This window comes from Equus asinus, chromosome 2, assembly GCF_041296235.1.
Source record: "Equus asinus isolate D_3611 breed Donkey chromosome 2, EquAss-T2T_v2, whole genome shotgun sequence".
Lineage (NCBI taxonomy): Eukaryota > Metazoa > Chordata > Mammalia > Perissodactyla > Equidae > Equus > Equus asinus.
In genome coordinates this window covers 191,650,722-191,662,046 of record NC_091791.1, presented here as the reverse complement: position 1 = coordinate 191,662,046, position 11,325 = coordinate 191,650,722, and the positions used below count along the sequence as shown (strand labels likewise).

Here is an 11,325-nt window from a genome sequence, read left to right as displayed (position 1 = left end):
CATTTAAGTTCTTGAGATTCAAGAGCCCGTGCACAGGCTGCACATGAGCAATGAGTGTTCTGCCATGGAGAATGAAGTCTAATGATCCAGGGAGAAAATTCGGTGGCAAGTACGGAGAGGGTTAGGGATCCAGGCATGACGGGCCTTGCAGAGACAGTAAGGAATGTGGATGTGAGGCGACAGGAAGGTGTTGAGCAGATCTGGTTTTAAGGTCACTAAATCTAGCGAGGCGTGTGGAGAAGAGGCCGTAAGATGAGAAGAGCTGGAGAGACCAGTCAGGAAGCTATTGCAGAAGTCTGTGCCGGAGATGATGTGGTCAAGACGAGACCTGGAAAGAAGTGGATATATTTGGGGAGTGTAAGGAGAGACGACAGGACCTGGTAACTGAACGGCAGTGCGGGGTCGGGCAAAGGGGAATCAGGGATTACACTTAAGATTTAAGCTGGGCAGACAGTACTGAGTCTGGGGAAATAACAGATTTGAGAGGGGAAAATCCAGATTTCTGTTTGGAGATGTCGATCAGACATCCAGGCAGAGGTATCTGGCAGGCAGTGGCATGAGTCTAGAGCTCAGTAGTCAGGTACGACTAGAGATAAAATTTTGGAGTCACTAGTCTCATCCCACATGACATCCTTGAAGGCAAAGATTTTTTTACAGGTACATTTAAAAACTTTTAAATTGAAGTATGAGATATATACGTAAAAGTCCCCTATGGTGAGGACACAGTTCAATGAATTTTCACAAACTGCGCACCCTGTTACCAAGATTGAAACAGAACGGTGCCCTCTCCCCAGCAGCTCTCTCCTTCCCTGGCTCATCACCACACCCCACGCCCCTCGACAGGACAGTCACTAGCCTGACTTCTCACAGTGTGGCTTATTTTTACTAAGTTTTGTCTGTTACATAATGGAATTGTATGCTATGTATTATTTTGCACCTGTTTTCTTTCACACAATGTTAGTGACTCATCCACATTGTTCATTCTTGTCCATTGTGTGGCTACACACAATTTATTTATTCACTGTACTACTGATGGGAATTTGGGTAGTTTCCACCATTTGTGTATTACAAATAGTGCTGTATCAATAGACAAATTCTAGTATATGTCTTTTGATAGAGATATGTATGCATTTCTGTTGGGTGTATATCTAGTAGAATTTCTTAGTCATAAGGTATACATTAGATTCAATAGCAGTTTTCCAAAGGGACTGACCCAGTATATACTTCCAGCATCTGAGAGCGCCAGTTGCTGTGCATTCTTAGAGCACAGCGATCGTCTTCTGTTCCGGTGCCAGCTCTGTTCCTTCCTTACCTACCTATATAGCAGGTGCAGCAAGTGTGCCGTAAATATCTGTTGACAGAGCGAATCTGAGCATGGGCGGCATTTAAAGCCGTGGCCTGAATAAGATCATCTTGGAGGAACTACGGTAAGAGGGCTGATGAACAAGGCTTGGGTGACTCCTACATTTAGAGCAGGGGCAGAAGAGGAGCAAGTAACGGAGGAGGAAAATGGGAAGCATGGAGTTCCGTAAACTGAGAAAAATGTGTCTCAAGGGGGACAATCAGCTGCCTTGCATGCTGCCAAGAGATCCTAAGATGAGGGCAGAAGCTGGGAAAGGAAAGGAGTCAGGAGTTCTAATTTTGGTCATTTCATGCCTGAGGAGCTTAAGCGTTAATGGAGACTTCAAATGGGCAGCTGGATATAGGAGTCTGGAGTTTATATGGAGAAGAGATGGGGTTGCAGCCTCCAGGCATGTCCACTTAGGTGAACAGAGGTAAACACTTGGAAAGCAGACTATGCAGCATCAATGTCTGATGAATTAGGAGAGAAACCTGCACAGTGTCTTGTCACTGAGGAAATGCCAACATCAATTGTGTTAAATGTTGCTGCGAGTTTCAACAAAATGACCAGAGAAAAATCATCACTGGATTTAACAACTACTCCGGTCAATAAATATACTTCTACAACGTCACTCTGAGTGGCTGCATAGAATTCCCTTTGCATGGCTGTACCAAAATCTGCTCAACCAGTCCCCCTGCTGAATTCTTAGCTTCTTCCCCAACCTTTAGCATCAGAGATAACTGCCTTGAGCATGCTCTTGGAGTTGGAATTGCTGGATCAAAAAAGTATTACATTCTAAAGGCTTGTGCTATAGCTACCAATCTAGTCTCTAGAAAGGTTTTCCTAACTTCTAGCACCACCCCAAGGATGCACAGCATGTGACTGTAAAAACGGCTTTTACCATTTGGATAGGTGCTATGTGCTATCTTACATTTGTATTTTATTATTAGTAAAGTCATATGTTTATCGATCACTGGTTATTTATGAACACCGTGCCTCTATCTCTTGCTCCAAGAGAGAGTTGTTGCAAGGCAAACTGTATGGTGAAATATCCAGAAAACTGAAATGTTGGCTTAACGTGAAAAAAGCAAAAAAATCTCAGCTTGAACCCCAGCTTGTGAATACACTAGCTGCGGGACCTTAGTAACTTCTCAGGTCCCATCTTGTCTGTGAAATGGGGATCTGATCCACCCTGAAGCGTTGTGAACAAGGCCGAAAATTAGGACAATTATGATGATGGTTATTCTGCAGGAGTAACTGCACCACGGCACAAGAATCTAAAACCGCGGAATGCAGGGTAGCTGCGGTCTGAAGTTCTACCAAGGCTATTCTGGCATTTCCACCATCCCTCTCCGCCTCCTGCCCCTCCTCGCTCCAGGGTGCTGGCGGTGTCACCAGGGCAACCAGCACGCGCTGCCCACGCTCAACTCCCGGCCGGTTCCGCAACCGCCCACCGCACTCTCCGCACCTGCGGCTGCGCGGCGCGTCCCACGCCCCGGTCCCGGACCGGTCTCCGGTGGCCTCTGGGCTGGAGCCGCGGGCAGCATGGCCAGGGCAGCAGCCTCTTCGGCGCTGGAGGACTTGGACCTGAGCGCAGAGGAGGTCCAGCGGCTCACCTCGGCCTTCCGGGACCCGGAGTTCCGCAGACTGTTCTCCGACTACGCCGAGGAGCTCACGGACCCCGACAACCGGCGGCGCTACGAGGCGGAGATCACGGCGCTGGAGCGGGAGCGCGGCGTGGACGTGCGGTTCGTGCACCCGGAGCCGGGCCACGTGCTGCGCACCAGCCTGGACGGGGCGCGGCGCGGCTTCGTGAACGTGTGCAGCAACGCGCTGGTGGACGCGCCCCGCGGCCGGCCGGACGGCCACTGGTCGCTGCCCTACAGCCTGGCGCCGGGCCGCGAGTACCTGGGGCGCCGCGGCGGCCGCTACACCGTCTACGACGTGGTCTTCCACCCGCGCGCGCTCGCGCTGGCCCGGCGCCACGAGCGCTTCCGCCGCATGCTGGACGACGCGGCCCTGGACGCCGTGGAGACGCAGTGGGGCGTGAGGCTGGACCGCACCAACGTCAGGACGCTCAAGATCAAGTACAAGGGCACCCCGGAGGCCGCCGTGCTGCGCGCGCCCCTGCCCGGGGCCGGCCCGGCGCGGCCCGAGGGGGAGCCGGAGGGCCCTCTCCCCGGCCTGCCCTACCCCTACCCGCCCCCGGCCCCGCGCCCGGCCGCCCGGCCCCCCGCGCCCGCCCCTCCGGCCGCCGGCCCGCCGCGCGCGCCCACCGAGCCCCGCTACAGCGTGGTGCAGCGCCACCACGTGGACCTGCAGGACTACCGCTGCGCCCGCGACTCGGCTCCCGGGCCCGTGCCGCACGAGCTGGTGGTCACCATCGAGCTGCCGCTGCTGCGCTCGGCCGAGCAGGTGGCGCTGGAGGTGATGGGGAGGCTGCTGTGCCTGGACTCGAGGGCCCCCGACTACCGCCTGCGCCTCTCGCTCCCCTACCCCGTGGACGACAACCGCGGCACTGCGCAGTTCCACCGGGCCCGCCGGCAGCTGCTGCTCACGCTGCCCGTCGTGCGCCCCGCCCCGCGCCCCGCGGCGCCGGAAGAGCCCGCCCGCGCGCCCGGAACTGACGGCCCGGGGCCGGAGGAGCGGGAGAGGGAAGAGGAGGAGGCACCGGAGGAGGAGGAGGAGGAGGAGGAGGAGGAGGGTGGGCGGGAGAGGAAGGATCGGGAGGAGGGAGAGCTGGAGCGGCGGGAGAAAGAGCGGGGGGAGGAGAAGCAGCGAGAGGAGGAGGAGGAGCGGGAGCAGCGAGCAGAGGAGCGACAGCGGCAGGAGGAGCGGGAGCATCGGGAGGAGGAGGAGCCGGAGGAGAAGCAGCGGGGGGAACGGCGTGGGGAGGAGGAGCAGCGGGAGAAGGAAGAGCCGGAGCGCCGGGAGGAGGAACAGCCGGAGGAGGAGCAGCGGGGGGAACGGCGTGGGGAGGAGGAGCAGCGGGAGCAGCAGTGGGAGGAGCGGGGCCCGGGCGGGCGGGCGGTGTGGACTGCGGCCGTCGGGGAGGAGCCGCCCCTCGGAGCAGGGAGCCTCCCGGGCACTTCAGCCGGGTCCCCGGGCAGGGGCCCTGGTGCAGGAGCAAGGGGCGCACGCGGGGAGCCTCGCGGTGAAGCCATGGGTGGTCCTGGGGCCGCCCGCCGGGAGCCCGTGTGTCCCCCTTCGCGGTGCAGGCAGGACGAGGAGTCCCTGACCCTGCTGGTGCAAGTGCCTCGGATCCAGCCGCAGAGTCTGCAGGGGGACCTGAGCCCCGTCGGGTACCAGTTGCGCTTCTCCACCCAAGACCTGGGTTCCTACGCCTTCTCCCTGGGCTTTGCTCCGGAGAACCAGCTGAGCTGCAGGGCGCCCGCGGTCAGCGTCTCCCCGCACAACGCGGTGATCGAGCTGGCCAAGGCTCCGGGCTGCCGCGGGCCCTGGAGGGAGTGGTATTACGGCCCACACGGCGGCTCCTTGGAGGTAACCGTCCTTTCTGGAGTCGGCGTTGGCAGTATCCCGTCCCACTTTGCTGGCCGTTAGGGCCATCCTCCGTGTGTCCTCAACACAGCCTTTCCGCCGTCGCTCCTCTGGCGAGGCCTCGCAGTTGCTGCACGTGCCGACGCGCATCCCCGCGGGGCGGGTCTCGCGTCTTGGGAGCCGCCCTTCCAGCGCTGTCCCCTCCGGAGTCCGCCGCCCTGAGGGAGCGCGAGAGCAGCCCCGGGCCAGGCCGCCGCCGCTGTGGGCGGGAAGTCGGGTGCTGTCCTCGGGCGAGAAGGGCGTCTCTTCCGTCATACTCTCTGAGGGCTTTGTGACCCACCTGGGTTCAGGAGGCACTCTGTTATGGCCATATTCTAAGTGGGTAAATAACTTTTTCCGACCTTAGGAGGTCAGTGATAATCTACTTCCGGAGAGCAAAGTACCCTAGCGGGCGCCGAACCCTTCTCACACGGGAGACGAACTCGGACCCAGGGGTGAACTAAGTCCCTGTGCTCTGGGCCGTACTGCGGACCTTGTAGTCGCTGACGGTGGGCGTTCTATCTTTAGGTCCCTACTAGTATTTGGCACAATGGCTGGCATGTAACGAAGTGTGATACACGTAGTTGTTAAACTGAACAGCAGCAGCAGCAGCTGCGCCTCTTCTGGGCGAATCATCTAGAATCGGGGCTGCGCGTGACCCAGTTAGGGTGTAATTCGGCTGAATAATTCAGTGTGTCCTGTTGTAGTTGCTGCTATACTTTTTAGGTTATTGAGGTTCTTGAAATGCAGATTCACTACGCCAGTACTATTGGCAAATATTGAAAAAAACTACTTAAAATTTGAAGCGCTAAAGAACGTTTTAATCTCAAATGAACTTTTAATTGGTGGTTTTGATTGATGTTTGTATCAGTTACATGTAATTTCTTTTTAGCTCTTTTAACATATCCAAGGGTTAAATTCTCAGAAATGCTAGTGGCACAGATTATATATTAAAAATTAAGGTTTTGGCCTTTGGCTTTAACCTGCCAGAAATTTTCGCTTCTTCCCATTGTTTTTCTAGAAATTTGCTAATAAGTTACATTTATATTTTATGAGGGGTGTCTTCTATGAGAAGTGGTTAATTTGAAATCCTCCAAAAATGGTAAAATAAATTGCCAGGACTGGGTAAGATACTTAGTGAGAATATAAAATATGAAACTGACTATGTGTTTATGTCATCAGAAGGGAGAAGTTTAGGAAAGGGCAGTCATTTTCCTGTAATTGTCTTAAATAAATGTGAAAATAACTCACAGTGTGGGAAGAAAGCTCCACTGACAGCAGTTGAGAGAATACTAAAGAATATATTTTAATCTGATTTTCTAGTATGCTAACATTTTAACAGAAACTAGACAAAAACGGGATTCGGGCAACTGTGTTTTATATCTGATGCCTGAAATAAATTTATAATTCATTAATCATCACATTTGCTAAGGCTGAAAGAATCACAATGTTCAAGTTTTTTCTTTATATTTCTCTGGGCGAGGCTCTAAGGATTAAAGTAAATTTTGTGTGTGTGTATATATTTACATTTTTTTTAAACTTTTTATTAAGATTATGATAGTTTATAACTTTGTGAAATTTCAGTTGTACATTATTGTTAGTCATGTTGTAGGTACACCACTTCACCCTTTGTGCCCTCCCCCCATCCCCCCTTTCCCCTGGTAACCACCAATCAGTTCTCTTTGTCTCTATGTTCAACTTCCACCTATGAGTGGAGTCATACAGAGTTCGCCTTTCTCTATCTGGCTTATTTCACTTAACATAATACCCTCAAGGTCCATCCATGTAAAGTAAATTTTTAAAAAATCACAAGAGTAGTAGGTGGGCAGACAAATAATATATAATGATTATATTATATGCGTTATATGAAAATAATTATAAAGACATTTGTGATTATCAAGGTCAAAATTGTTATTTTACACATAAACCAGTATAAAATGTATTTATATAAGCCTTAAATATCCATTGGGAATTTTCCTAGAGCTTTAGGACCACTGAATTCAGTGTCTTTTATAGTAAAATCACTCATTATAGAATGAGAAGGCAAGTTTATGCAAATCCTTTGTATTTTAATCATAACCATTTCCATTATAAATATTTTTCTTCCTTGGCTTAACTAAAGACTAAACTATTTGGAGTATTTTTTGCAATTAACGCGTGTTTCTTTTTCAGAGACATGAACCTTAGAAATGCTTTTGATAGGGGTGTTTCTATAATACAGTATTATTCTGGATCTTCAAATAATAGCAAGGCAGATTACTCCAAATGTAACATTTTTCTGTTCCCAAGGTTCACTTTTGTTTGGTAGTTGTAAACTGGTTCACACGTAAATAATGTGTACTACAAGCGAGCTTAAAACTTCTCTTTCTGATTCCCCCCTCATTTCGACCAAATAATGAACTGTGTTTATTTGTAATTATAAAATTTGTGTATATGAAAGTACAGAGGAAAATACTTTTATTTTGCGCAACAATGAGCTGATTTTATGAATTTTAAACACAGTTATTCCTTCAACATCCTAACAGTAAACCTGTATTCACTTGACATGAGTATGAACACACTGCTTTGTGTCTGGGATTCTGGTGAAAGTGATTTTTGCATTTCCTAACAGTACTTTGGAAATCTTTCCGTGTCAGTGTCTTGAAATCTACCTCATTCTTATAAATAGCTATATGCTAGTGTCACACTGGACTATCTCAATGCTTAAAAATAGAATATACTTCTCTTCAATATTAAACTGGGCTCTTACCTGGTCACACACAATTTGAATGGATCCTGTCATGTATATTTCATAGCGGACTCATTAGGAAGAGTTGTAAAATCGAATTTTATAGCTGGGACTGCATTTATAGCCCTAAAGGTGATATTTTTATAAAATATTAAGAGAGAAAAAGGAAAAGAAAACGTCATTTGTAAGTAAGATTATCTAGGAGAGAAAACATACCTCCAATTTAATAGAGACCTAGAAAAGGAACTGAGACTTTTTTCTTTTCGGGTCTCTTCCTATCTGTGTGTGTGGGCTTGCTATTCTTATTGCTCTGTACAATACTCACAAAGAATGTATTTCTTTTGCCAAGACAGCACAGGAATAACATTAAACAAATTTAAAAAGTGTAATCCTGAACTGTGAGAGAACTTTTATGAGCTGTTTTTAGATAGAACTGTGTCAAGTATGACCTATAAGGCAGAACATTTTTTCTCTTTTTATTTTAGGAAAGGTTGTTTGTCAATGAAGAAAATGTTAATGAAGTTCTTGAAGAAGTCCTCAGCTCTCCATCCACGTGGACGGAGCCCCTAACCCCACCATTGATCGAAGTTCTTCAGGTTTCTGATAGTAAGATTCAGATTCATGCAAAGGTAAGGACTTGCTTGGCTTTACAGAGTAGTGATGTAGGACAACGTTAAACCCTAATAAATAACTTAATTCCCGATTTTTTGATGTAGTAACTTTAAATGTACATAATGGCTGAGAAGAGTGAGGTTAAGAGGAGTAAAGACTTCTTTGTATGTATTGCACTAAGCCCTACACACTCCGCAATTCATTTTCACATTATCTCATTTAATCTCCAAATAACTGTCCAATGAAGGATAGAGAGAAACTAACATTTGGGAGTTTGAGTCTTTGTGACTCTCAAACCATGGCAACTATGTCATACAGTTTGTTCATTCTTTCTAGTTAAACCTTAAGTTTGGTTTTCTGTGGTTTGTTTTTGCTGAGGAAGATCTGCCCTGAGCTAACATCTGTGCCCGTCTTCCTCTATCTTGTATGTGGGTTACAGCCACTGCATGGCTGGAACAAGTGGTGGAGGTCCATGCCCAGGAACCGAACAGAGGCCAGTGAAGCAGAGAGCACCGAACTTAACCACTAGGCCATGGGGCTGGCCCCAGTTTGGTTATTTTTATAGTCTTCGATATTGGACACAGAAATAATTCAGTAACCAACACTTCTATATAAATTGGAGGGGAGAGTGGCTCTGAAGAATCAGAGAAATTCAAGAATGCCCTTCTAAGAATGACTGCTGAAGGGTTTGTAGGCCAGGATGATTTTATCCTGAAGGAGACGAGGAGTCACTGGAAGGATTTAATCTGAGAAGGAGCGCCAGGTCTGCACTAAGCAGTGACTGGCAGCACCTGGAGGACAGCTTTGAGGGGAGCCGGAGGAAGCCTGTCGGCAGGCTGGCAAATTAGTCCCTCACAACTTTTTAAAAAAAATATCTTATTTTCAGAGGGTACTACAATTTAATTTTCTATTTGTTTGAAAGAATTATTAATTTGTTGTTTCCCTTGACACAGTTGCAAGAATGTAGTAACTCTGAGCAGCTTCATGAAAATGAAGAAACAGTCAACGAAGGAAGTCATCTTACTGAAAAAGAAAGTACAGAACATTCTACCAGCTTCCCGAGCGAGTCTGCTGATTCATCTGGAGCAGTTCAAGTACTAGAAACAGCCAGTTGTGGTTCGGCTGCACACTTGCAACAAGAGTCTCTCGATATTTCTAAAATGCCACTTGGAAAGTCTGAGCAGTCCGAATCAAAAATGGAACCTGAATTTATAAAAGAAAAACGTGCTGTTTACTCAAATGAGGAAAAAGATAATTTAAAAGAACCAGTAACAACTGAAGAGGAGTTGTTAGATGATCACCTGTCTTCATTACTGAACAAAACCACGGTTCACAATGGATCTGGTTTTGACAACATAAAAGAAACCAATATGCAGGATGGTAGTGTGCAGATTATTAAAGATCATGTGACTCACTGTGCATTCAGTTTTCAGAACTCTCTGCTATATGACTTGGATTAATTCTATATAATTTTGGAACTTAAAGGTTAAGAGTAAAAAAGTGTTGGACTTAGAGTCTTTCTGTTAACTACTGTCTTCAAACTGAAGGTAAACAACGAAGTATAAAATTAAAATTTGCAATTTTGATTCTAATGGGGAAGCTGGAGATATTTTTTTTGCATGTAGAGAATTTATACAAAGCTTCCTTAATTATGGAGATAAGTTTTGTGATTTCTCTGATAGAGGTGTATTTTTTCTAACGGAGAATTAAACATTTAGTTTTAATATAACCTGTATATATTTACTTCTGTCTTATTTTTGGCTTCTTTTACAATTTTAATAAAATTTCAAAATATTCACTAAGTTGTATCTGTCACAAAAAGTAATTACCAAGAATGCAATTAACTAGGAATATAAATGTGTGTGTGTGGGGGCGGTAGAATCTCAAAACTATATATAAATCTCACTGAATAGGAGGTACTTAGGCCTGAAACAGGTTCTTAGAGAGGAAAGAACTTACTAACCAATATTAACGATCCAAACAATTACAATACAAATACAGTGAATGAAATTTAGTATTTTTGCCTCAACTCTGTATTTTACTTTTCTGTCACACAAAATATAGGCATAATACAGGTTATTTAGTAATGACTTTGAAAATTGAATTTTTTGGAAGTTGCTGTCATAGTATTAAAATATCTTTTAGTTTTATAAAATATATTTATGAATTTTAGAACAGAATAAAAATATCTGGGAATTTGCTCCCATAGGAAAATTGTCTTCATTATATTTGTTACATGAAAACAACAAAAAAAAGCTGGTGTTTTCTAATAATTTTTTTCTGTAACATCTATAAGAGGGCAGCAGATGATGTATCTAACAGTGGCTAAGTTATTAATTTTGTGGAACAGTATTTTTATTTGTGGCCAGGAGAAAATTCTAATAGATTTTTTCTCACAAAAATTTTTAGTACAGCATGAAGGAAAATTTAGAAAGAAAAATATTTGATCTAATTCCTGACCCCAAGGCCATGGAGCTGATCTATTTCCATTCCAAAAATGGCTACTAATTCAAACCTCTGGTCTTACCTCAGTCCTGGAAACTACCTAATTGTCCTTCAAACTGGGGAGGTCAGATCAGAGCACCAAAAGCAGAACAAACGCAGCTCATCAAGCCAGAGAACTATTCGCTTCACCTTAGATGACAGGATGCACTTTTCAATCCTAACAGGAATCTTGGTTTGATGCAATAATTTTGAGACTGTCAATTTAATACACCATTTTCTTAGACTGAAATGACAAATTGTAGTATCTACACAGAAATTAGTCTGAATAATTTCTTGTTGAATGGAATTATTCACCGTTAAGAAAAACTTCTTTGTTAAGTATGGAGTAAATTAAAGACTTTCCTATTATTTACTGTTTGTCCTTTAAAAAAGTATGATTTCAGTTAAAATAAAGCTGGCACTAGAACATGTTTCACTTCGGAATGACTGAACTTTGTATCATTTCTGGCTTTCGAAAACAATTCAGGCTGTATTTCACTTACACAGCAGCTTTTACTGTTCATTATCTATGCCTGGCTAACCTGAAAGCCAGTTTCTTCCAAAGGGAATAATGCATCGTCAATTGCTGGGTTTTCTTTATTTCAGACTCAGTTACACAATG

The 11,325-nt window shown here is 46.0% G+C and overlaps 1 protein-coding gene across 1 annotated transcript; it reads left to right on the top strand.

Annotated features, from left to right (window-relative positions):
* Positions 1-2,495: 2,495 nt before the first annotated feature.
* Positions 2,496-11,139, top strand: DNAAF2 (dynein axonemal assembly factor 2). Its single transcript, XM_044765579.2, has 3 exons — positions 2,496-4,843; positions 8,093-8,236; positions 9,173-11,139. The coding sequence occupies exons 1-3, from the start codon at positions 2,633-2,635 to the stop codon at positions 9,677-9,679; spliced, it is 2,862 nt and encodes a 953-aa protein (XP_044621514.2). The 5' UTR covers positions 2,496-2,632; the 3' UTR covers positions 9,680-11,139.
* The last annotated feature ends 186 nt before the right edge of the window (positions 11,140-11,325 follow it).

Excerpts from the sequence above, each read along its gene's own strand:
- DNAAF2 (XM_044765579.2), top strand. The coding sequence starts at position 2,633 with ATGCAGGGTAGCTGCGGTCTGAAGTTCTACCAAGGCTATTCTGGCATT. Across the intron at positions 4,844-8,092 it reads CACACGGCGGCTCCTTGGAG|GAAAGGTTGTTTGTCAATGA; the intron begins GTAACCGTCCTT and ends TTTTTATTTTAG. Across the intron at positions 8,237-9,172 it reads AGATTCAGATTCATGCAAAG|TTGCAAGAATGTAGTAACTC; the intron begins GTAAGGACTTGC and ends CCCTTGACACAG.